Here is a 25005-nt window from a genome sequence, read left to right as displayed (position 1 = left end):
ATTGACGAATTGCTCAACTGTTGTGCAACTGTTAAGTTCGCTGAACGCACTCATTATCCATACGATCTTATGCTTACATATCCAGCTATGTCTTTGCATGTGCAATGACCTTTATTTATCTTCGTTTAATTTTACTCGTTTCCGTGCAATCCACACTATCGAGAAGCAGGACTTTCACAAGAATATATATAACGATGTTATAATTTTTAATTTTTTTTAGATAAAATATGTTAAGCATTTAAAGGTTGAAATGAAGACTGTCATATTGAAAAAATCAAGAGGGATTTAAAGATGAAATTACTACTGAGGATTAAAAGGGGGGAATTGGAGAATTAAAAAATATATTAAGGTTTCTCTCTCAGAGAAATAAGAAAAAATTGCGAATTTTATAATTTTTGAATAATAGAATACATACAATCTTTATGGGTAATAATCAATTTGATCTTCAGTTTTCTTTTTTGTGAAATATATATAAATTTTTTGAACAACTTAATACACAGGCTGAAACTCCTAGAAGAATTGCAATATATTTTATTATTTTTTTCATTATAAATAATATAACTATTGAATCAGATCTTATCAATATCACAATGCATTAGAGAGTATCATAAAGATGAATATCAAACAGAAATATAATTCAATGTATAATGCCTGAATACATGTATATGTAAAATATCACTGTAATAAACATTCTAAATTTATAAATTCTGGATACATCATAAATAAAAAATTAGCACAATGTTTGAGAAATATCTCCTTTCCCATATAACATATAATTGTTTATTGCATGGACCAGGATAAGCATATTGAGATACATTTTTGCAAAAGCAATCTTTATTTTTATATATTAGTCGACAACAATTAAAATAAATGCTTCTTTGTTCTATAAATCATTAATAATAATTATCTTAGATTTCAAACATAAATTTTCTCTGTTTCTATAAATATATAATCGCTATATATATTTATATAATTATATAGAATAAAGTTTGTGCTGCATTTGGACCACTGACAACATATAAAGGAATATTTGTATCACTCAAATTTAGTACATTGTTAAGTGGAATGATACTCTGATTTAGATTGTACTCTGATTTTAATTAGCTATTTAGTCATATTCAGGTACACCAGCTAGGTGACTACGTAAATACTTAGCATGTATCTCAGGTTCTAAGAAGCTGCCGCACACTGCGATATCTTCTTTCATAGCAGCTCTCCATTCAAACTATATTAAACACACAAACTCTTACAATCAGTTCTAATTTACAAACTGGATTATCAATAAAAGTGTTAAATTACCAGGCGCAGAAGACGATCTCGAGGTATGACATATTGTTCTCCTCGTAGAATTTTCATTGCATCAGCTCTTTCACACCATGGCCATATCATGAAATCTAACATTCCAGGCTTGCGCCCACCAAAGAAAGCTGTTGCTCTTTTGACTAACTCCCGCTCATAAAATTCTAAACCAGCCAATAATTCATTGAATAGACCCTGGTCCAATGCTGGTGCTTTATTTAACTACAAATCAATTTTATCCAAATACAATTAACATTTGTACCACAGAGATATAAACTTAGTATATGAATACATAGAAAATCAGTGTAATAAATACCTTATACATTATGTTTATCACATTCTTAAATCTCTCAATCAATAACTTATCTCTGGCTTTTGCAAAAGGCTGACATGAATACAGTGGTCTATTTTGTGGATAAGCCTCGTCCAGATAATCGGCAATAATCAGGCTCTCATATAATGTATGTCCTCCCTCAAGTTCAATGCATGGAACAATTTCCAATGGGCTTTTTTCTATGAACCACTCTGGCTTGTGTTTTAAATTTATATTTACTACATCATACCTAAATATAAAACAATATGTGAAGAAATTCTTTTTATTTCTTTACAGAAATATAAAATTATACATGTAGAAATTATATCTGATAACTATATTTTAAAGGAATCGCTTAGAGATATTTTTTTACAAAAAATAGAACTTAATTGTTTAAGATCTACTGATAAGGCAACAGTTTGCAACGTAATGATGCTCACGGAATTTGTTTTGCGTCCAACACGAGCAATATTCTTTGCGCGTACGGACAAAAACGCATGCTGTACAAGCGTAATTTCCCACGTACGAGAGGCGGTGGTATTGATCCTGAAAGAACCACAAGCTGAAGCATTTTCGTCAATCGTATCTTTTTATAATTTTACGCAATATAAATATGTTGTCCTACCGGTGCTCAAATGTTTCGTGCTCATCTTGATTCTAGTCCTAGTTGCCGGCTGCGTCGAAAGAACTCGTTTTACGTTTTAAATAACACTTGACATTTCCGTTATATGACCGCGCCGAGGAATAAATATCGATGACTACAAGTTTCTCCCCGCACTGAAATCGTAAACATCACATGTAGTATGACAGAGAGCTTCTATCGCGGCACATATATGCGGTCTTCTTTATCGATTTCGTATCCTTTTCCCGCGAATCGTCGAAGTGTGTCAAACACATTTCAAAACGTAATCAAATATTTTATAGAATATAAATATCGAGTAAAGCATACTAATTTTTATTATTAGAATATCTCATTTGATATTAATATAAAAATTGTTAAAACCGTCAACTTGCATAATTTAGTAGTCGTAGATATGATCTCAACTTTTGAGAATTTTTTATTTTTATTTACAATTTTGATTACTTGGATGCGTGAATAAATATTCAGCACTCACACATATATGTCTTTTAATATATTATTCCACGTAAAATTAATCACAAGTAAAAGTAAATAAATTGAATCATAAATATAATTGGTTATCTATCGACTAGTATAGACTTTTCGTTAACACAAAATTTACATCGAAAAAAAGATCAATTCGCGTTTGAGCGTTCAGTATGGATTAATATTTGAAATATCGATTATTCAAATCTATAATGGATGCTGTAGATACCCAGAAAAAAGCATAAAAGCGGCCACCAGCCTGATTCAATGGACAGAGTTATGCCCGTATTCATAGTCAGGCCTTATATTTAAGGCTTCCTTAAGTTCATCTTCAGATACTCTGTAGCCAATAAAATGATCCGTAGAACATCTGAAGATAAACTTAAGGAGATCTTAAATATAAGGCTTGACTATAGGCCTGTTCTTTATAGCTGCACTGCTGAACTAGTGCAATAAGTTAGAGTGAGAAAACTTATATTTGTTTCACTTCAATATATTGCACCAGTTCAGCAGTGCAGCTACAAAGAACAGGTCTTATGAATGCAGGCATTAGGCGCATTTTCAAGACGCCATCTAATAAAGTGCGCCTTTACTCTGTTGGTTAGGTGCATTTTCACGATGGTAACGATAAAATGCGCCTAGTTTGTGCCCGTTGTATATACTTCCGTACAATGATAGTAAGGTAAAAAAGGAGAGACATCCAATCGCTCTATTCTTGTCTCACCACTGATGAACAGATCGCGCGACGTAAGCACGAAGCGAGCTAGCAGCGATACTATCGCAAAACGAGATCACCTCTCATCATGCAGGATTCACATCGCGTCCGATGTCCGACGTACGACGTCCAATATCCAATAGGAGAATAGCTTTCTAATACAGAATTCAATTCTCCATTAGAAAGCTATTCTTTTATTGAATAGCTCAAATATTCGATCCGATTTTTAATACCGCATTTTAACTTTACCACAATTCAAGCAATAATTAACACGAATTTGAGAAAATTTGGAGAAAAAACGAAGACAGACATGATTTAATTATCAAGTAGCTTATTAAGATGTTAGAATAATTGGCCCTAATTATTATAAGAGGTCAAAGTTTGCAACGTCTATCTAACGCCATCTAACATTGTCGAGTAAAGCCTGATTCACAAGAGGTTTGAATCTTGGCTATCTATGTTCATATCTCTGGTATCTTTTCAAAAGTTAGTTCTGAAATTTCCGCTGTGAGTCGCCACTATACTTATTGATGACTAAGGCCATAGCACGACTCGACTAAAGCCAAACGAATCTTTACCTTCCTATAAGTACGAGTGAAAGATAGGTTAAGAGACAGTATAATACAACAGCTATTGGTTTATTTAATTATATTAATTTATTTATTCTTTTTTATATATAATTTATCCATATTTCTTCAACATGTTATTGTTATATTTATACGTAATTATTAGATCAATGAATCTCTCTCTTTCTCTCGAATAAATTAAACAGTTAGCTAGTTTCGCTATTTATTTTATTTGTTTCTGCTTATGGTTAGAGTTTTATTTTGAAGGATATATTGAAAAGCACACGTATAATCGCCAAATATCCAAATTAATTCCAAATGTAAAACAAAAAGTAAAGTTAAAAATTCCGAAAATAGGATTGTATATGCGACTCGTAACAACTCGTAACAATCGATAATCGATAATTGAAATATCGAGACTTTTTAAATGACATTTCTTAGACACAGAGATGTCTCGCTTCTTAATAATCTTACCTAAATCGCTTTCAGGCGTCCTTTTGCGTCGAATAAACGATCATTATCATTTGATGGGATTAAATAAAATATGGTTATAACTTAGTAATTTGGCTTGAATCACTTCGTCTATCGAAACTAGGTTAGCGTAATTAAAACCGACGGCTTCTGCTGTCTATCAATCACTTCGAGGACTACGTAATTAATTAATTACTCATAAACCGTGTGTGTGTGTGTGTGTATACATAGCTTAAAAAATATTTCTTGGAAAAGAATTTAAGACGATTTATCTATATTTGAAAATAAATTAAATATAGAATATGTGATAAATTTAAAGAGATTCTTTTAAACATTTTGTATATAGCTTTTAAAAATGGACTTGTTCATATTGTCATTTCAAAGATATACAATAATTGATAAATAAGGGGATAGAGAAAAGAATAGGAAACAAGACAACGAAACTAGTAATTTAAATGATTGAAACTAGTGATTTAAATGTTATATTTGGCAATAGAAGTTTAAGGCGATGAAGAAGAGTATATATTAAGTACTCTATAAGATAAAGCTGATGACGGAGAGTAGGTAATATAGAAGTAATGTAGAGCTAGGCAGAACCTGAAACTCGTGACGATGAATGACGACGTGACGATAGTGCTGAGCTAATGTTGGTGATGGTGTTGGTGTCGGCGTTGATTTTAATGCTGGTGTTGGTATACTGACGACGGTGTTGGTGCTAATGTTGGTGTTAATGTTGGTGCTAGTAGTGGACGTAGTTGTGCACAAAGTATCACGAAGAAAGAGAGAGAAGGAGAGACGAGAGAGCAAGCGGAGAGAGAGAGGAGCGTAAAGTGGTGGAGAGGACGATGTGGAGGAACGGCGCGGGCGCTGATTGGTAGCAGAATCGATTAGCCAAGCCGAGCTAAACCTCCGGCACCGCGGCAGGTTCGGCGTGGCGACGCCACGAATTTCCCGAATGGGGGTTTCCCGTTGGGGCGGACCCAGCCGCCGTACCCGGGGAATACCCCCGGCCCTCTTCTCCATGGCAACCCGACCAATTCGCCAACCGCCAGCAACCAAGACTGACCTACCGTGTGTTCCTCGGCTTATTTTTCTCCTATCTGCCTTCGCGTGCCTCTTCCCTCCTCGTCCTCCTCCTCGTCCTCCCTCCTCCATCACCTCCTCCTTCACCATCGCGCTACAACCGTTCTTTGTGTCTCCGCTCCTTTTGTCTCGTTCCTTTTTCCCCAGACTCGTTTACACATACGCGTTTACACGTACGTACATGACACACACGCACAGACTGGGAAAGGGGGCGAAAGAGGGAAAAGAGACGAAGCCGCGAAACTGCCGATCCTTTTTTCCTCCTCCTCTTCTATTTCTTCTCTTCTCATTCTCCCATTTATTTTCTTCTCGCTCCGGACTCTCTCCTCGGCTGCGTCATACGAGGTATACGCGTTGTGTACATGCTCCTTGTCGCACACATAATCAAAAATGAGGTGGTGATGGACGCGAGACAACGTAGAGAAAAACGGGAAGTCCCATCGATTTTGCCGACGACCGATACAACCCCGTCGGCACGTTTAATTAGAACATGGCGACTTTAATACAAGCGCACGACAACAAGAACAACAACAGCGCTCCCCCGCTTTCCCGCGGCGACACTTTGCGATTCTGGGCCCGGTTGATTGTTGTCTGCCGTAGTTTAGCAGTTCCGCTATCGAAAACGATGAAACCATGTTCTTCGGCCCTCCTTCGAGAGGGGGTGGGTGATGGGGAGATGGGGGGATCGCTTATCTACCTAACTTAACGCGATCTACGCTAGTGCCAGACACCCCTCGGTTCATCCACTCATCCATCATTGTCATCGTCGTCATCATAGTCATCGTAGTTATTATTATTCACCTCCACTCTCGAAATCACGCCCGTTCGAACGCACACGCGCCTCTCACACTCACTCACACGAGCAAGCACACATACATGGACAGGCTCTCTTTCTCTTGTTCACTCACTCGCACACACTCTTTCTTCCTTTTTCTCCCTCCGATTTTTAACGTCCACTCAATCCGCTCGCACTCTCGCGCTAAGACTAAATTCTCTACACGCCTACGCTAAACATGAAAACACCCTATCTACATGAGCGCCCTTGACGCTCGCGACCCGTCGGACCGATCCGGAAACTGTCTATCCGGATGATTCCCGTTCCCCGTCGCGGTGCCGATCGCACGATCGGTCCCACGGGCCATTCGTTCGAGGGTCGCGCGCTAATCGTTAAAGTTAACTCTAGGAATGCTTAGGGTCACTTTACTTAGAGTAATATGGTACAATATATGTCTTGAGGAGTTACGCTTCTTCGACACGAGGTACGCCTGTCTTCATCTCGGGACGGACTGCCGAGACGCGTCGAGGGTCCGCACGCGGAAGCACGGTCCTCCGATCGTCCTCGCGACTTCGCGACGGGAAATCGCGTCGTTTCCCTTCGTGTTGCTCGCGCTTCATCGTTCATGTCGGGGTATCGCGTATGATTAGTGGTCTCTTCGCGGACTACGGAAGTAGTCGAGTGCGATGTGCAGAGGAGAGCCCGAATTTAACGTCGATATCTGCGACATTTAGTGTTAGGCTCCTACGTATCGATCACAGCTAAATTTCTAAACTGTTTCCCGTAAGATCTGGTTTTTCGAGAAGCAGTTGATAAATGTTGTTGCTCGTGCACCGGAAACGTGATGATACGGCATGCGTTGCGATTGACGTCGCGAGTCTATGCGCTTCCCGATCAGAACTCGAACCCGATCTCGGCAATCCGCCCTCTGTCTCGACACGGGTGGAGCGACCACATATGTCTCACGTTGATTTTAAAAAGGGATGGTGTATGTGCGCGTGTATATGTATGTGTGCGTGTATATTTATGTGTATATGTATGCGTGTGAGCGCGAAAGTACGATTCTGATTGCGTGTGATTGCCGTCAATTGATATGACTTAAAAGTTGTACTTTTAATTATCGTCTACGTCTCTCTCTTTCTCTTTCCTTATTTCTTTTCCTTCTTCTCTTTTCTCTTTCCCTCTCTCTTCCTCTGATGACAGGTGATGAGAACGCGATAACGCGGGTTTCGTTGTAAAATTACGTCAAAGAAACGAGCGATTCCCGCTCAAGCGAGCCCAGACGTGTCGATAAAAGTAGCTGTATAAATATTGTTTCATGCGTTCGACGATCGTTTCCCGCACGCTCGATTCGTCCGATTTGACCGTAGGTATACGTATATGTGGCGTCTCCACCCGTCTCTTCACGTAACAAATAAGTTAAAAGAGTTTATGATACACATATTAGTTTTGGTCTGAATCGAACATGAGTACATCTCTCTCTTTCTCTCACGGTCGGGGGTGTGAGCAAGCGATCGCGCGCGGAACCTCCCTGGAAGTCGAGATTTACACAGCTTTACGCGTCACGGTCGCGTAAGGACGCGAAGGATGACTCAAGTTATCGAGTGGTTGTAACACGGTGAATACACGTTCCGTTCTTTTAATGTACACATGCCCGATTTAATCCAACCGTATTTATGCCGGCGATTCCGCGAAGGGGGGAACAACTTTCCGCCGGCTTCTTATTCGTGTACGAGCTCGCGTTCCCTTGGATCAGACGATTCCGCATGCTCAATTTACCGTCATGCGATCGCACATTCTGCTCTCGCTCGGGGAGAACGTCAATCGTGAGGGAAATTACGTACGAATACGTCGACAAGCGCAAGTCGGATCGGCGTGACCAAACAAGACGATGTCAGGGAAGAAAAAAGTAACACACAAACGGAACAATCTCTCTAAAATTTCACAATATCAGTAACAAGCCTTTCATCGGACACAGGTGACCGCAGTACGCGTTCTCTCGCTTGATTCACGTCACTGTAAACAAAAATACTAATTCTCTTCGGACAAGAACGTAAAACACTAATTCTCTTTGGTTACGTCTTTGGTAAAGGATTAACTGAGTTTTAGCTCAAGGTTTGATGGGAATTTTTACGGAGGGTGTCTATTCTTCGCGAAGGGGTGGGCAACGGTAACGACAACGGTAAAGAGATTCATGCGAATCCTCTCACGGACGCACACCCTGTACTAACGTAATGCATTATACTGTATGTACAACGTTCTTACAATAACTCTTCCGTTTCTTTACTCTTTCTTTCTCCCTCTCTCTTTCTCTCTATCTCTCTCCTCCTTTATTTCTTTTTTTTGGGGGGCGCACCGTCGGCCGCGGCGAATCAAAATCCGCAGGGCACTCGTTACGCGCGGAGAGATCGCCCCTATACACAGGAGGCTTATAAATGACCGTTAATTACGACGACGTGTTGCTTAGGTATTGCATCCGAGATTGCAACCGAGTTGCGACGGTGTATTGCACACGATATTGAACGGCACGAGCGTACCGAGTGATTCGGGCAACGAAATCTGCCCAAGCGCGTTCTCGTTCATTGCGTCCGCGTTTCACAGACATCTTTCTCTTGCATCTCGCTGTAAACGCAACCCCTGAACTTCTTTCTCACTCTTCTCCCGAAGAAAATAACGCGCGTCTGCTCGGAATATTCGACGGCTCATTCGAGATCTGTTATCAGGCGACCGTAATGAAGATTTCGGCGAAAACGGACACGCGGAATGGGCAGATTCGCGTGCGAGTACCTGAAGCAGAGAGTACGTTCCGTGTGTTTGCGCGGAAGCGGGGTCGGGGAGCCGGTGTGGTATTCTTCGATTACGCAGCCACGGCACCACCACCACGACGACGACGACGACGGCTGCGGCGACGGCGACGGCGACGGTTCGTATTTTTTTTCCTCCATTTTCTGTTTTTCCTCTTTTTCCCGATAGAAACGCTGCCCTCAACGCGGCGTGCCCAGCGCACCCCAGTGCTCGGCGGTGGGTCATGCATAGTGTGGATAGGTGCCGAGATGAGGTGGTACGTGTCCCGAGGCCGTGTGATGGCCGGCGTACAGGTTCGCGCCTGGACTGGTCGACCAGTAGCTGGATGCCGATTGGAAGAGACCGCCTGGAACGGAGACCGAGACCGAGGCCGCCGGCGGCGGCATCAGGTTCAGCTTGGCGTGGCCGTAACCGGACATAAAGAGCTCGCTCTGGTACTTGTAAGCCGCCGGATCGGCAGCCGCCGGCTGCGTCGCCGCCGCCAGCCCCTGGAAATCGAACTTGTACGCGTACCTCTTGCCGTGCACCTTCGTCATGATGTTCTTGTCGTAGTAGTACCTGTGGACAGACAGCGGATTGACACTTGCCGTCGCTGGGATCTCACTAACATCCCCCGTGAGACCTTTCTTGCGCACTGAGAGAAAAATATGATTGATCTCGTTGAAATTGCAGTCGTTTTCGGTGTCCATCGTATTCTTTTAAAATAAATCAGTCAAACATCACTGAAAACAGTGAATATACACTGATTGCAGTTATAAGTATAACACTGAAAGTGCTATACTCATAACTGATATCATAACTGACTATTCACTGATTCTCTTTAAGAGACTATTTTCTTATTATTTCCACCATTAAATAATGGCAGTCAGAGTTGATAAGCTGCTCTCTAAAAGCAACGCGTTACAGTTACTCGTCACATATTGGAAATAATTCATTACCATTATCATCATTAACGAAAAAAGAAAAAGCGTCGTTACTGCGAATCGGCACTACATGGGGAGAATTTTACAGTGAAAATTGCTACAGAATTTTGAAATTACAGCCGAGAGATAAATAATCGACATTCTACAGTAATCAACTACCCTTTCACTTCATATGATTGAAAATTCATATTTGGATTTTAGGAACCGAAATGTGTTGTTAAAACGTTTGCTATGTTTCGAGCAAAATGTTCCTTAACAAGATATACCTTACTGACGGTCTATCCCACATTACTAGAAACAGTAAAATTGAAAGAAATCGTACTATATAAAATATTCTCTTCGGGCGTGAAAGAAAATAACTTGCAACTTGCACAACAACAAGTAACGCGTTGCACCTTCATTATTACAAAATAATAGCAAAGTGGTAACAAATAGTAGTAATACATTATAATATAAAATACTAATACAAAATTACAAATTATATTAGTACAAAGGTACTAATATAAAATTGCGTTTGACACTATAGTAGCCACAAAAGTGATTTTCTGCCGCGACTGCAATTATTACTGTATATTTTCCTCTCAGTGCGTACGACGCGCGACGGTGGGACCTTTTGTCAGGATCGCGGGAGAGAAACGATCGAAATAACGCGAGTCGCGAGAATAATCGATATTACGCTGCGTATCCGTGATTTCATTAATTTAAGCAAACTGCGCAAATACGTAGGCAGCGAGTTGTCGGTGCGAGCGTCGGGAACGAGTTCGCTTCTCTTGTCCGCGGGGTTCTTACACGGTGAGCGAAGGGACGTCAAAAAGAGAGCAATCGTGTAATATAATCAGTGGATCTGATGGAAAAATAATAGCCGCGTCTACCGTCGGTCTGACTGTCGGTGATTGAAATTCCTCTCCCGGCCGCCACCCCCTGAACCCTGACGACACATCGACACATGCACACACACACACACACACACACACACGCGCGCGCGCGCGCGTGCGAGCACACAGCTATGCGAATGTTCATGTGCCGAACGAATTTACTTTCTCCCCGAAACTTCGTCAAAACATAAATGATGGCCCGTTAATGGGTTTTCCATTTGACGTTGGCGAGGAAAAGAGAGAAAAAAAGTCAGGAAAAAAAACATCGTTGTCGCGCGTGACACGTTCGCGTTTGCTAACCGTTGCGTCTCGCGGAGAATTACAGTCTGCTGGTATAGCTGGAGAAAGAGCGGTGCCGTCGTTTCGGCGAACTCACCTCAGAGCCCTCGACAATTTGTCGTAATTCATATTAGGCTTGGACTTCCTCTCGCCCCATCGTCTCGCCACCTCGTCGGGATCGGTCAACTTGAACTCGCCGTTGGTTCCTTCCCACGTGATGCACGCGGCGTTACTCGAGTCCGACAGGAGCTCGAGCAGAAACTGCCAGAGCTGAATCTGACCGGAACCGGAGCTCGCGAGCCGACTGCTCGTCGCTCCGAACATTTGGTAGGGATCTGCGAGGTGACAACGGATTCAGCGCTTCGCCGTGAGAAATTGTCGCGTTTAATTTAGGCTAGGCGTGAACTGATCGATACAAGCGGCATGTTTTACTCTCGACTTCTCCAAAGAGACATCGGACTTGTCATAAACACGTGCGCGCGTGCGAAGCGTCGCGTATCTTACGAAGCGAAATCGAGACGGATATATTAAATAATATTATAATTGCATTAAATCAATAAGTTACAATCCAATTAGCGTCACTCACTCGCGCCGGACTCGGAGCAATCATGTCACATACGTGGAGTAAACATCAGAGACGTCACTTGGCTAAATGTAGCAGCTATGATGAAATATTAATGTTATTTTTATTCGCTCATGCATACGAAAGGGTTGTAGAGACCGTACTATTCTAATAAATAGGTTGTAGAGACCGTACTATTCTAGGAAATAGTACACTGGCCTCCTTTGCCACCTGTCCTGTACGTGTTGGAGCGGCGCTCTAAGGTCTGTATTAATAGTTACTTAAAATCTGTCTCAGACGAGATCTGAACTCAGAGTTAGATATGTGAGCTTTTCAGTTGAATTGCAATTACAAATATAATGTCACGCCTATCGTACGATTCAAATGAGAAACTCTGATATAACTTGAATTTCAGTCTTGAGTATCTGGCGTGAGATAAATTTCGAGTAAGGTCTATTAGTGTGGGCCTCGATACCTGTATAGCAGCCAAATTAGCGGCAGTGACGACTGTATACTGTAACAATGACGACATATAACGACAGCAATATTTTTTTATAACATCTATTTAACTTGAATTTGCACACAAATTGGCCTCCTAACCATAGAGAATGTGGTTGCAGCAACCATAAGAGTTTTCTCCGCGTAATGTTAGTAAAATTCAATCACAGTTGTCGAAGATGGACGAAGCCGACAGTAGAACGAAAAAAGACCGGGAGGTGAACGGTAAATAAGCGCAGAAATCCGCAACAAATTTACATTGCATCATGTGTTACATCGTAACGACGTCGAATGCGCGATAATGCCGAATCTGATCACTATTGTGACTCGGCCTTGCGGCGCGGCAAGCAACCTCCCTCGCTCGATTATAGTGACAGCTCTCGTTGAATCACACGAGAGCAGTTGCAGTGAAACGATCTCGCCGGATAAACGGCGGAGAGACTTGATATTTCCATGTGACTCGCTCTTTTTGAGAAATTTTTCACAGTTTCGCGTGGAATATACCTATCCATTACATGGTTGTTTTCCAAGGACCCCCCGTATCGCCCTTTAAAAGCTTTACAATGCGTCATCACCGACGCTCGCCGCCGCTCAGACGTGAAGGGCCCTACAGCCGTACAAAAGAACATAATCGCAACCCCACAATAGAATAGAATTCATTTGGATCATAATAATTTCAATTTGAGAAACTGCCGACACGGAGTGGCTCAAAGGGTGAAACGAGTGTCTTCTGAGCCTTCGGAGGTTCGGTCGGGGAGCTCGATGTATGGATTTTTATTGTTGCGACATAAAAGATAGGGGGAGAGAGAGAGAGAGAGAAAGAGAAAGAGAGATAGATAAAGAGAGTAAAGAGAAAGAAAGAGATTGCGCTCTGAGCACTAATGAAGCTAATAATCGCAGACTCTGTAAATTTACGGGCAGCAAATATGAATTCTCTCAAAACTCCAAAGTTGGGAATTCCGCGTCGACAATGGAGCTAATTAATGCGCGCGGCGTAACCTCGCAATTTTTCGCGAAAGAGAGAAAGATGCAAACGGACCATCGTAACGAGGAAGGAGGCCGGTCGACTGGCTGGCAGTCGCGATTTAATGACTTTCACGGTCTGAAAGAGCAAAGAGCGGAGACCCCGACGACACGAGAGGAGAGAACTCCAAGACGGACCCCCATAAAAATACAAGCCGAGCGATTATGAGAGATGGGGGATAGACGCGGATGATGGGGACGGATTCGGAATTGCCGGACCTCAAAGGTCGTTTCGCCCGATGAATCCGCTGAATGCGTGCCGGAGTGATCGCCTTTCGATCGAACGGTAATTCACTTACAAGTTAATAATGGGAAGGGGCGCGGTACACCCATTTATCTGCCGGGAACGAGGGGGAGTAGCGACGGGCGAAATACTGGGATGCGACTACGCCCGAGGATTCTCGAGGCTCTTTTCTCGAGTCACGACTCGAGACTTTCGAGGAATCGATGATGCGCGCGCGCGGGGAGGTAACAGTGACCTTGTTCGACTATCGCGTAGGTGAACCCCTTTTCACCTTGCTCCCGTATTCCCGGATTTACATCACCACGTCCGGTGAGAGCGAGAATTCCTTTGCACGTAGCCCGATTTTTCCGCGATTTCTTTCTTTTCTTTTTCTTCTTTTCTTTTCTATTTTGGGCCTGATACTTCGGGATAACTTGATACTTCGTTTACAACGCTTTCTTAAGAGTGCGATTCGCGCGCCTCCGACTAGGATTTGCTTTGGATTCTGCCTTGGTGAGAAAAGAATGCTTTAGCTTCTCAAAAATATCTACCTACTACATACCAGGCTGCCTGAGATGGCTGTGCGTGTCCAGTGCTGACTTCGATAAGCTGCTTCCATACCCTGAAACAAGATATTTCGCATCCATGTGTTACGTGATCTGTCGGAACTTCGCGGAGAGAAATTGAAAAGAGCTCGACGAAAATGCGCCGCACTTGTTTTATCAATCCCGGAATCGCCATCGAGTTCGTGAAGTGATTAGCGTCCTAATCGCGTCGCAAACTCGCTGACTACTTTGATACACCGGATAACCATTCTTCTTTCTTTCTCTTTCTCGAGAAAGAGAGAGAGAGAGAGAGAGAGAGAGAGAGAGAAAGGGAGAGAGGAACCAAGTTGATTTTCGAGCGTCGTGTAACCTGCTCGTCGGTCACAACGATCGAGAAAATCCCGAGGTAGCGCAGGAGGTGCCGGAAAGTCATCGGTCCGCCAAAGATGAAAAAGCGCAAACTCAAGCTCGGTCGAGCGTTAGAATCCGTTAGAGAGGATTTCCGTGTAGGCAAACACGGGGCTGAGTGCCTACGTGTACGTTTCTCTCTTTATGTCTCTCTCTCTCTGTCTCCCCGTCGTCGTTTCATAGGCCTCCTCTCTTCGTCTTATCGTACACACGGATTCCCTCTTCGTGCGAACGTTTCTCGTGAACCGGAGGCTCACACCCGACGGTCACGTCCACACACGCCTGTGCAATCTGTTTAAGGCACAATGCCCCTTAATTTCGGCTCGTTATACGCTCTCTCGCAGATCTGACGTCTGCGAAGGTCAGTCGGCTGGCTCCTCGTTACCCGAAAACCGACTGGATCGCGGGAATCGTAATCAGTTCCAAATTGACTCGTAGTGTCTCGACACTTTCGACAGGTGTCGCAAACGCGTGTATGCCAAGCCCAATTGAAATTTTAATCTTACTTTCGACCTCAATATCTCACTTGACGTCTGTTTTGATAACTCCGAAGCCTATTTTGACTCGATTTAATCTACCAACTTTGCCGAGAGATCCTCTTTAGAAACTACAAGTGGTATCTTGTTGCGTTTTCTGTCATCTAGAGCTATTAAGTAGAATTTCAATGTCTATGTGTATCAAACGTACACTGAAACTTCAAAATATACAGATGTTACAGATGTGCAGACTCGGATAGTCGCATCATTCCGGAATATTCTGTCACATAAAAAAGAGGAAAAAAGAAGGGAATCTGCGGAAAATTACACGACTCCTCGAATCCCGTTATCATTTATGTTGTCGCCGACACACACACACACACACACACACACACACACACACACACACACATACATACACACATACTCACACACAGATCGATATATTTCGATAACAACTTAGCGAGCCTTGGACGAGCGAATAAGCTCCCCCATGACAAAGACATTTTCGACGTTTCTATGATAGAACGCCGTCGTCGTGTCGGAATGTGTGTAGTTCGACGAGTCGACCCCCATGGGGCAGATGCTACCTTTAAATAGCAGTTGGTGTCCGCTGTGTTAAACAATTTGATTTCGCTTCTGATTGGGAAGCGGGGTATAGCCTTGGACGGAGGGTCCGGGGACGGATTTTGGGTCTCCGCGGGTCGTAGGGTCCGCCGCAATCAGTGTAGCCGCGGGGCTTCGAGCCGCACGCTCGTCTTTTAACGCAAAGCTCAGGGTGTCATTGCACATTTACAGCGTGAGATCATTCTCTGAAATTCTCGGGATGAAATCTCACTCAGAGCTAGTGAATTTTCAGTCCAAAGTGATAGTGAAGATATCGCCATTCGAAGTCTAATAAAAGTAAATGTTTAATTCAAACTTAATTCGCACGAGTGGATGTTTCCACCGATTAGGGTGAATTTGTTTCAATGAGAGATTTGTTGCCCTTCGATGTCGAATAAGAATATTCACTCGACGATTCACTGAAAGAATTCGCTCTATATAAGTGAAAAATCACTCGGCTTCGAGCAACTCGGCTGTCATTCGTAAGAGGATAGTGCCTTGTCGTGGCGTAAGTAACCTCTGCATCCAAAGGAATCCGTCAGCCATTTTAATAAGAAATAGAAGAAGAAGATTCGACTGTCACTCCATTTTCTGAATAAAACTTTACTTGGAAAATAATTTAGAGAATACGCACACGATATAAGTGAATTATATAATGAGTGATTTCAGATTTTTCAGAAGTAAAATAAAACGATTATATTTTTATGTAGTAACAATTTTATGAAATACTGTATGCAAAAGATAGTAGAAGATAATGACGGATTAAAGCTTGATATACATTATGTCTCATAAAATAATGTAAAATTTAATCATATAAAAATATGATTGTTTTATTATATCTGAGAAATTTGAAATTACTTATTACACACAATTAAGTCTTATTTGAAATGGATATTATTAAAAAATCGCGCCAAAAGGATTCGGGAAGCAGCTGGATAGCCGCGAGATTAGACGATTTCTTTCTCGAGATTGTTTCGTTGTCAAGAGGAGTCGAGCGCGAGGAGAATTTTCCCTTAAACATTGTTTTTACAGATCCACCCTACGCATACCCCTGCGTGCGGTGATTCGTCGCGTCACCTCGAATCGATGTGCACGACCCATTGTCGCGCGTATATCTGTGCATTCACGAGCAATTACTCGGGGCGGGGTAATCCCGTTAGACGGCGTGTAGCTTCCTCGCGAGGGAGGATCAAAGAACCCGTCATTCCGTGCTGCTGCACTCTTTGGTAGCCCGGGACGCGCACAATGCCGATTCCCCGGCGTCGCGACGCCGAAAAGAAGGGGGGAACCACCGCGTTCCGCGACTCGCAGAAACTTTGGGCTGCATTCCAACAAAACAGCGAAGCGCGACCGAGGACGAGGTCCTCGCCCGTGTCTATCGTATCGGGATATCGTTCCGCCACGCTAATCCGGAGATGTCGCTGACCGAGGACGCCACCGCGTCGGGATTGTGTCCAAATCGCCCGGAGATTTTTCAACTATCGTCCCTTATCGATACGGACGAGGATCACTCGGGCCTTTTGTCGCCGTTTATTTCGATATTTCGATATTGGAACAAGCGCGACGCGATGTTTTCCAAAACGCCGGCAAATCTTTCCGAATTGCTCAGTCACAGTTTGCAGACTGACACTGAGAGTAAAACACAATTAATCTCGCTAAATTTATAGTCATCCTTGACGCCGACAATATATCTTGTTATTCTAATAAAAAATAAGTAGCAGAATATATATATAAAGCTGTAAAGTATAGTACACGGAGAGAATATATTATCATATTTTTCTTCACATAAATTCTTTTCAATTTTACTGTATGTTTCTAACGGTGCAGAGATGGATTGTCAGTAGAGTTTATTTTGCTAAGGAACAGAGAATATAATATTTTTTTTATAAATTTTTTACTAACTTCTTACTTTTATCAATTTTTATATTGTTTGTATTTCTAGTAGTGCGAGAATAAATTGTCAGTAAGATTTACCTTGCAGAGTTACATAGTAAATTTCGCCAAGAACGTAGCGAATCTTTTAAGATTCCTGTAAATGTAAACACACATAGTACACATGAAACGAATATAACGAAAGAAATGGTAGCAAATTATTGCAAAATATCGATCTATTCCTCAGTTAAGAAATTCTATAGTCATTTTTACTTTAAGATTCTCTCCGTGCAGCTTACTACAAAATGGATATGTCTATAATTGTCTCACTATGGAATTCCAGTCACAATCCCTCATAACATAAGATCTTAAAGGGATATCTTAGGGACTTGTGTGAACATTTAGAAGTCCTCGGAATATTTTTAGGATATTCTCAAGACTTATGCGGACAATTAGCAATCCTCTAAATGTCTTTGGGACATTTTTTAAATCTTGTGCTATGTGAGATTATACCAAACACTTTTTTCTCAGCCTATCCTTCGGAACCTCTGACTCGTGTCCGGAGTAACGCGCCACCCGCCGATCATGTTCACGCTCGACAATCAGTCAATTCATCATCGGCCGAATTGTGTATGTTCGAACGGTGTCACCGATATTCGCACACCACCGTCTCAACCGGCGGACTTATTTCGAACATAAATCACCGTGCTCGTGCGAGAGCACGCCGCGCGGCGCGTAATAATGAGCAAGCAAGCGTAGCGTGTCAACCCTTGAGTTTAACGGGTGAAACGAGTCGCTCTTATGGGCAACGCTACGCGGTTCAGAGGGAGAGAAAAAGACAGAGGGAAAGAGGGAGGGGAGAAAGAGAAGAGGTCGTACCTGCGAGCGAATGTAGAAAGGGGTGAAGATCAGGCGGGTATTATTTTTCGTATCCCGCCGCGCAACCCGCCTCGTCGCGCTCGTCCTCGTGGAAACATGCCGTGGAATGCGATGGTGTTTTCACGCTCGTCTCTCGTGCGTTTCGTGCACGCAAAAGAAAAAAAATTAACTCGGTACTGTCAGCTGGGTCTCTCAGTGGCTCGAATTTAAACTGAACAAGCTTATCTTTCTCAGGGAGAATTCACACCTTGGCAGAAGAGCAGAAAGACAGGAGCCGATCAGAACACACGCTAGTTGTCATGTGATAGTCGACAGTCCCTGTTTTTCTACCAGCGCGTTGTTCTGATTGGTTTCCACTTTCCTGTTTTCTGCTTCTCTGCCAAGGTGTGAATTAGTCTCGCTTAGTCATCGCCGAGAGTCGGCTGTTACGGACGAAACGCGGGCATTGGTTCGTTCGGATGGTTCTCGCGCCGTAATTAAGTGTTCGATGATTACACGTAATCTTCCTATAAACGCCGTCGCCATCGCGCTCGTGCGAAAAATTGTAATCCGTGTCGCTCGTATCGCACGATCGTTCGTGACATCATACACTAAAGTTTCCGTGGTACCAACCACTACTACGCGCACCTACGTACCTACTGCTCCGCATTAACTAACCGTCCGGTAAATTGCCTTCTAAAAAGCGGAAGTTGCAGTTGTTGAATGAGGGTCCCTCGAGAAGTTGGACGTGATGGCGCTTCGTGAGGCGGCCTGACGGAGGTAACATGTTTTTGTTCGTCAGATAAGGGCAGGCGTAGCAAAAGTTATTTGTAAGAGCGAGCTGCGTAGCGCGGAAGAAAATTAATCGTTTCCTAATTATCGCATAGCGTGAATAGCGACGACGGGCCGACGGGTCGACGGGAAAAAAGATTCTTGTCTTTGACCCGAGTCCCCGCACGACACACCGCGCCTTTCGTTCTTCAGACGACGTCGCAGGTATTGTTTAGAGCCTAATCATTTTTCGTGTTATCCACGCGATCCAATCGCTCGCGAGCACTCAGTGGAAAAATTCCGGGGCTCTTGTCGTTTCTTGGAAGAAAATTCGCGAGACGCAGCTTTTTAATTTCGGAGTGCGACGAGATGTTAATTCACGATGTTAACTCTTTATTTTCATTCTACGGGACTGTCGTACAGTCTCTGAGAAAAAAGAACAGTTAATTTAAAAATGCTAATAAAAGTTACACTAAAAAAATGTATTAGATATCGAGTCACGTTTTCTCAGTGACGAAATCGGCCACTTTTTTTCTGCGCGCGCGAATGCGTAGACGCTCGACTGTGCACAGTTAAAGTGGAAACGCAATCCCTGCACCCCAACAAGGAATCAGGAATGAATGCCAGCCGATATGGGGGAGTGTACGAACGCGGGCAGCCATGCGTGAACGTGTCACGCATAGGCACGTGCCCGTGTATGTACTGCCCAAAGACATAATGCAAGCTACGACAGCGACTACGACGTGTTCCGCGACCCCTGCAATATGCTACGGACGTTTCTTCTACGCGCGATTCCAATTTATCTGGCCTTGTACCGCCGGAAAGGATAACAGTCAGGGACCCCTAGATATCGTACACGCATCATACGCCGAATTCAAAAGATGTCTGTCTTTTTCGGGTCGAACCTACCTAGTTTCGGATCATTTTGATAAGAGAATTCGTCATACATCCGAGACAAGCACGAGATGAACGCGAGAATCTAAGGATCTCTTTGTAATTTAGTGTTTATTAATTTGGCAGGTATATCTCTGAGGTCCTGATCGCCCCGAAAAGAGGCAAACGAGAGATATGTCCCGCAAAATAATGAAGGGACAGATTTGGGTCACGTGAATGCACCCACCGTTTCAAGTCATTTTAAAGGAAATGAATTCCAAATTGACGAAGAGCCCGAATGTCATTCGGTTGCAAATGCCGTTTGTCCGGAATAGAACGGGAGCCCGTCCCCTCCTTGCTTACCCTTCCTCATTTTTATCGTCGTAAATCTAGCGGCGCGAGTGCGCTGGTCACGCGCTGTTTCCCAGTGACTTGTTGCCCACGATCCATGTCCCCCGGGACTTCACTGAGCGACCTCGCGAGATCCATGGACGAGCGGAACCCGTGCCAGATCCCAGCAAGATCCGGTCGCCTGTTCTCCTAAGCCGGGGTTCCGGCCGATCTCTCTCCCTGCCCCCTTTTGTCCGTTGAGAATCCACGATTCGGACTTCTGACAAATTCTCACGAATTCGAGACCTATTCTCGGAATCTCCAGAGCGCAACGCTCATTACAATCGCAACAGAGAGAAGGAAGATTCAGTCAAAAAACACGAGTTCTCTCAACAATTCGTTTAGATGCTGCAAATGCCATTTCATCGGTTGTACAGTATCTTAAGATAAACTCAAGACGATCCTAAATATAAGATCAATCTCTTCTCTTCGAAAAGGTAACGAAAGATGTGTTTCAGAAGATAATTAAGGAACAGATTTGGGTCACGTAAATACACCCCCCATCTTAAAGGACGCCCGAGGCCAAAGATTAGGCCGTCTCTTGGACTTTCCATTACAGTGGTTTTCCGATTGTGCCTTCCAACGTCAATCACGGCGTACGTATTTTAAGGAAGGCCGGATGGAGAGGAGAGAGGGCAGAGCGACGCGATAGTTACCTATGGTGTCGGGGATAGTCACGCCATACGCGATCAGCGCGTGAGCGAACTGCCGAGGCACGCGCCGCTCCAGAGTACGTAATTATCATAGGGAGGCTAGGGTTGCCCTCAGCACACACACATATATACACACATACATACGCACACAAACACACAGGGGGTCGAGGGTCAGTCGACTCGGGTCAGGAAGTCACGCGAGGCTCACTAGGGGAGCGGAAGGGCAAGCAGAAACGGAGGTGGGTAGGAGGGGTGAGAGGGAGAGAGTGCTTTTATTGTTCTACGAGTCGTCTTAAAGTCGCTTTTCCTGGCCAGTGGGCAGACCCGTTGAAACCCCGCTGGTGGTCGATAACGCGACGTGACGTTTCTCGACGGACGCGCGAGCGCGCCGCGCGATCTCGAGAGTTCTCGAATCGACCCGCCGAGTTTTATGCCACTTTTGTCTCACGTAAAGTAATATTCGCGCGGAAAAATATATGAAAAATACATGAAGAGGTCCATACATCGGCCCGGCAGAAAGACGGTGTCGTGTAAGTCGAGAGAGAAGTGTATGAGGTTTGTATTTAATAGTAGCCATTTGAAACTTGTCTCAAGCGAGCTAATCGGATTTGGATTTGGAATTATTCGAATTTGAATTTTGAGATGTATGATAACTTTCTTCTCAGTTGAATCTTAATGAAAGATACAGTTGTTGGCGTAAGTCACCATAGTTTACAGTGAGATTAACAATTCTTTTCTCCCAATACAGTTATTAGTGCTTAAGTTACCTTTTCAGATATTTTCCAAGCTAAACTGTCTCTTTAGATAACTTAGGTTGCCTTTCTAGATGTTTGTTGAACTCGTTGAGACGAACGAGGCATGCATTCCCGATGGCGCCCAAAAATTTCCAGATGGTCTCAACACGCCCGCGCCGCAAAGATAATTAAGCGTCGCGCGATTCACGTGAGGAAGCTTTTTTCATCGTTTCAACTTTAGATTGGATCGCGTGGAGCGGACTTGTACGAGTGCCTAGGTGCGCATTTCGGTGCACGGGAAGGTTATATGAGCATGACCTGCTTCAGAGCGTGGAACAACTTTGGGCCACCGAGCACGCGAGCAACATTAATGGGCATACTCGAATTACCATTCCGCAGATATATCTGTAATGTGTTAATTCCCGGGTGTCAGTTCATCATTGTCCTCGCATGACGTTACGGCATGTTGAAACATCGCGGTTAAACGAGGAAATAATTTGCATCGGGCCACACAGAAGTCAAGAAGACGATTTGTTCCTTCGACATTCCCGTTGCATACAAAACGACCGATTTTTCTGTTATGTCGGAGTTACATGGGATTATATGAGAATTATACGAGATAGCGCTCGTCATGCATGAAATTATAATTGAGAAAGCAGAGTTTCCATCCCTGCAAAGGTTGCAACATGTCTTCTTTCGACATGTTTTATAATTAATAAAAATCGCGAAGATGATTGCACAATTTTTTGATACAATTCATTGCTGAGAGAAAAAATTGTTAATCCCGTTATAAATCATAATCATTTTATATATTTTCCAATCATCTCACTACAAAAATGTGTCGCCCGACTATAATTATTTCCCTATGGAACTCTCCCTTCTAACAATTGTGATTCTCGAAATTTCTATATCTAATTTATTAAAGAAATAAGGCCACAATAAAAGCCAAATGCTAGATATTCGTGCAAATATATGATGGAGAGGATAATAATGTTTGCAGTGTGTATTATCCTCCCTATCATATATTTGCACGAATATCTAGCATTTGACTCTTATTGACCTTATTTCTCTATTAAATTTAGTTACTTATAGAGCCTTAAACACATGTTTGGCTATTTCTATATCAATGTTAAAGTCTTGTATTGGCTTGTAAACTTAGAAACATCTCTAAGCTTTAAAGTAACTGTATGTATATTAATTATTTATTCCGTGCAAAATTGTTCTCTTCATTATCTATCTTCAATTTCTGGTTATATTGTACTCAAATTTCTGTATCTACTACGTGTAGTCCCTGAAAGAATCTCACTCTATAGGCTTAACAAATTTGTTCATCTATTTGTCTACCTATACGAATGGTAGTCACAAATAGCAAACATTTTCTTCTGTAAATGAAAAGTAAATGAAAAGTAAATGAAAAAATATTGCAACTTTTTTTCCTGCCAATCACATCGCAGTTTACTATCTTGCAAGACAAACATATAGCTATACGTGCCCATCATTTGTACATACTCAGAGGAATAGGCACCCTCGAGTATCGCAAGTTTATCTAACTCCTCCCGATTAAGATCCTTTGTATGCGCGCGCGAGCTAGTCGAACGAAAATACAAACTGGTATAGCCCGAATCTCAGAGGCTGGCTACGCTGCTCTGCCAGAGACGAGCTTGTAATTTCAATTTCACGCGGTCTGGAAGACCGCAAAGTGCCCCCGGGTCAACGCGCGTCACGTCACGTAATTTCATGAACCTCGCTGTGACACGACGATGTCACTCCCTTTCGCATCGCGGCGTAAAGCGTAAACCGAGTCAAAGGCAACCCCGTGCCTGTCAAGATCAGAGAACGGTGTTGAAGTCGCGCCATTCGAAAATGCCCCGCAGCTCTTCGCGCTCCCGTGATGAAGCGACTCGTGGTGTGTGCGCGAAAGCATGACGACCCGAGCGTCTAACTTCCAGGTGACACGAAATTTCGGCAAAATATTTAGAAGATCAAAGGCCTGTGATCACCGAATCAAAGGCCGAAAATCACCGTTGTCAAGAAAGGAGAGAAGAAGAAATTCAAGCTCGAGTTCTCGTAATTAATGCAAATTAATACGTTCGCTACTACATGTCATACACGCGTGTGACACATCGATTGTTACTAGAGGTCGCAGTCACGTAGCTGCGACAGTGATCATTTATTCATTCTCTACGTCCATATCAACAATTTAAGTCCGTTTACCCTATTACATAAAAAAAAGAAAGTATAGGGTGATGACGGACGAGTTTTCAGCTGAACAATGGTAGTTATAGTGTTAAAGAGTCTACATTGAACCTCTTCTCTGAAAACCGTCGAGCCAATTCGTCGTCCGACCTGAACATCTAACATCTGTTATATTCTGTACACAGTGCGCGATTTACCACGATTTGGCGCGATGTGCACGTCGCATATGCGGTTTCACGCGTCGCATCAAGTTACGCTTAAAGGCCGGCACTAAGGTGCGACACGGCAGGTTGCGAAACCTGAATGCAATTCCGCATTCGCGAGCAAGGTGGACGCTGATGGCGCCGACGCGTTCAACGGAGCGTCCGAGGGGGGCGAGAAGACCTTTACACCCTCTCTCGCGGAGGTGATCTCGAACTCACACGTTGTCGTCGCAACCGTGTAACGCCAGGCTGACGTGCGACGAACGGCCAAGAGCCGTTTATAACAAAGACGCCCGCGGGCAGGCCGCGCTCTGTGATCTTCGCGGGATGATTGTGCCAGCGCTGGTGGTTGGTGTCCACACAGGGTGGGGCCTGTTCTTCGGCGTTACCACACCGTGCGGCCAGGCGTCTCCACATAGCCCCCAGGACTTGTTCTCTCTCTCTCTCTCTCTCTGTCTCTTCTCTTACCCCTCTTGCCCGCGAGCGACGACAAAGGGGCCGCGGTTCAACGCGCCACAAAGCGCCGGGACGCCACCTACACCTACACCAACGCCCACGCTCGCTTCTCCCTCGATCTCTCCCCCTTCTCTTTCTCTCTCTCTCTCTCTCTCTCTCTCTCTCTCTCTCTCTCTGTCTTTCTTGTGGAATATCCTTACCATAAATGGATTAGAAGATCAACATTGCATATGTCTACAACTTGAAAAGGTACAACGCGAATATTGCGCGAGATCTAATGCGAGGACAGCGTACTGACCGTTTTTCATAACGTACAAAAACGAATGTAAGAAGTAAATGCCATATTAAAAGGATCGGCGAAAGGGAATCTAAAGTGGCGGCTATCGGGAACGCAGATCTTCATTGCGTGCTAGATTTACTCTATAGGTAGCCTTGTGGGCGATTGCGGG

General features: G+C 43.6%; 2 protein-coding genes across 6 annotated transcripts in view; both read right to left on the bottom strand.

The window, feature by feature from the left end:
- Window positions 1–672: 672 nt before the first annotated feature.
- LOC116842268 (pyrimidodiazepine synthase-like) lies at window positions 673–2456 on the bottom strand. Its single transcript, XM_032811222.1, has 5 exons — window positions 2238–2456; window positions 2053–2158; window positions 1616–1862; window positions 1300–1521; window positions 673–1225 (listed from the first exon to the last, which is right to left on the bottom strand). The coding sequence occupies exons 1-5, from the start codon at window positions 2260–2262 to the stop codon at window positions 1109–1111; spliced, it is 717 nt and encodes a 238-aa protein (XP_032667113.1). The 5' UTR covers window positions 2263–2456; the 3' UTR covers window positions 673–1108.
- A 3536-nt stretch (window positions 2457–5992) lies between these two features.
- LOC116841804 (transcriptional regulator ERG homolog) overlaps window positions 5993–25005 on the bottom strand; it is a 53514-nt gene continuing 34501 nt past the window's right edge. For all 5 annotated transcript variants that reach the window (XM_032810203.1, XM_032810187.1, XM_032810212.1 and 2 more), the window contains 3 exons: window positions 14078–14137; window positions 11307–11544; window positions 5993–9690 (listed from right to left, as the gene is read on the bottom strand). In XM_032810203.1, coding sequence (XP_032666094.1) covers window positions 9354–9690; window positions 11307–11544; window positions 14078–14137 — 635 coding nt within the window. In that variant the 3' untranslated portion in view covers window positions 5993–9353. The remainder of the gene's footprint in view (window positions 9691–11306; window positions 11545–14077; window positions 14138–25005) is intronic.

Source organism: Odontomachus brunneus, unplaced genomic scaffold, assembly GCF_010583005.1.
Source record: "Odontomachus brunneus isolate Ranch 3 - 2012 unplaced genomic scaffold, Obru_v1 Obru_scaffold_002, whole genome shotgun sequence".
Lineage (NCBI taxonomy): Eukaryota > Metazoa > Arthropoda > Insecta > Hymenoptera > Formicidae > Odontomachus > Odontomachus brunneus.
Note: the sequence above shows the minus strand (reverse complement) of the source record. Positions and strands in the feature narration are given on the sequence as shown.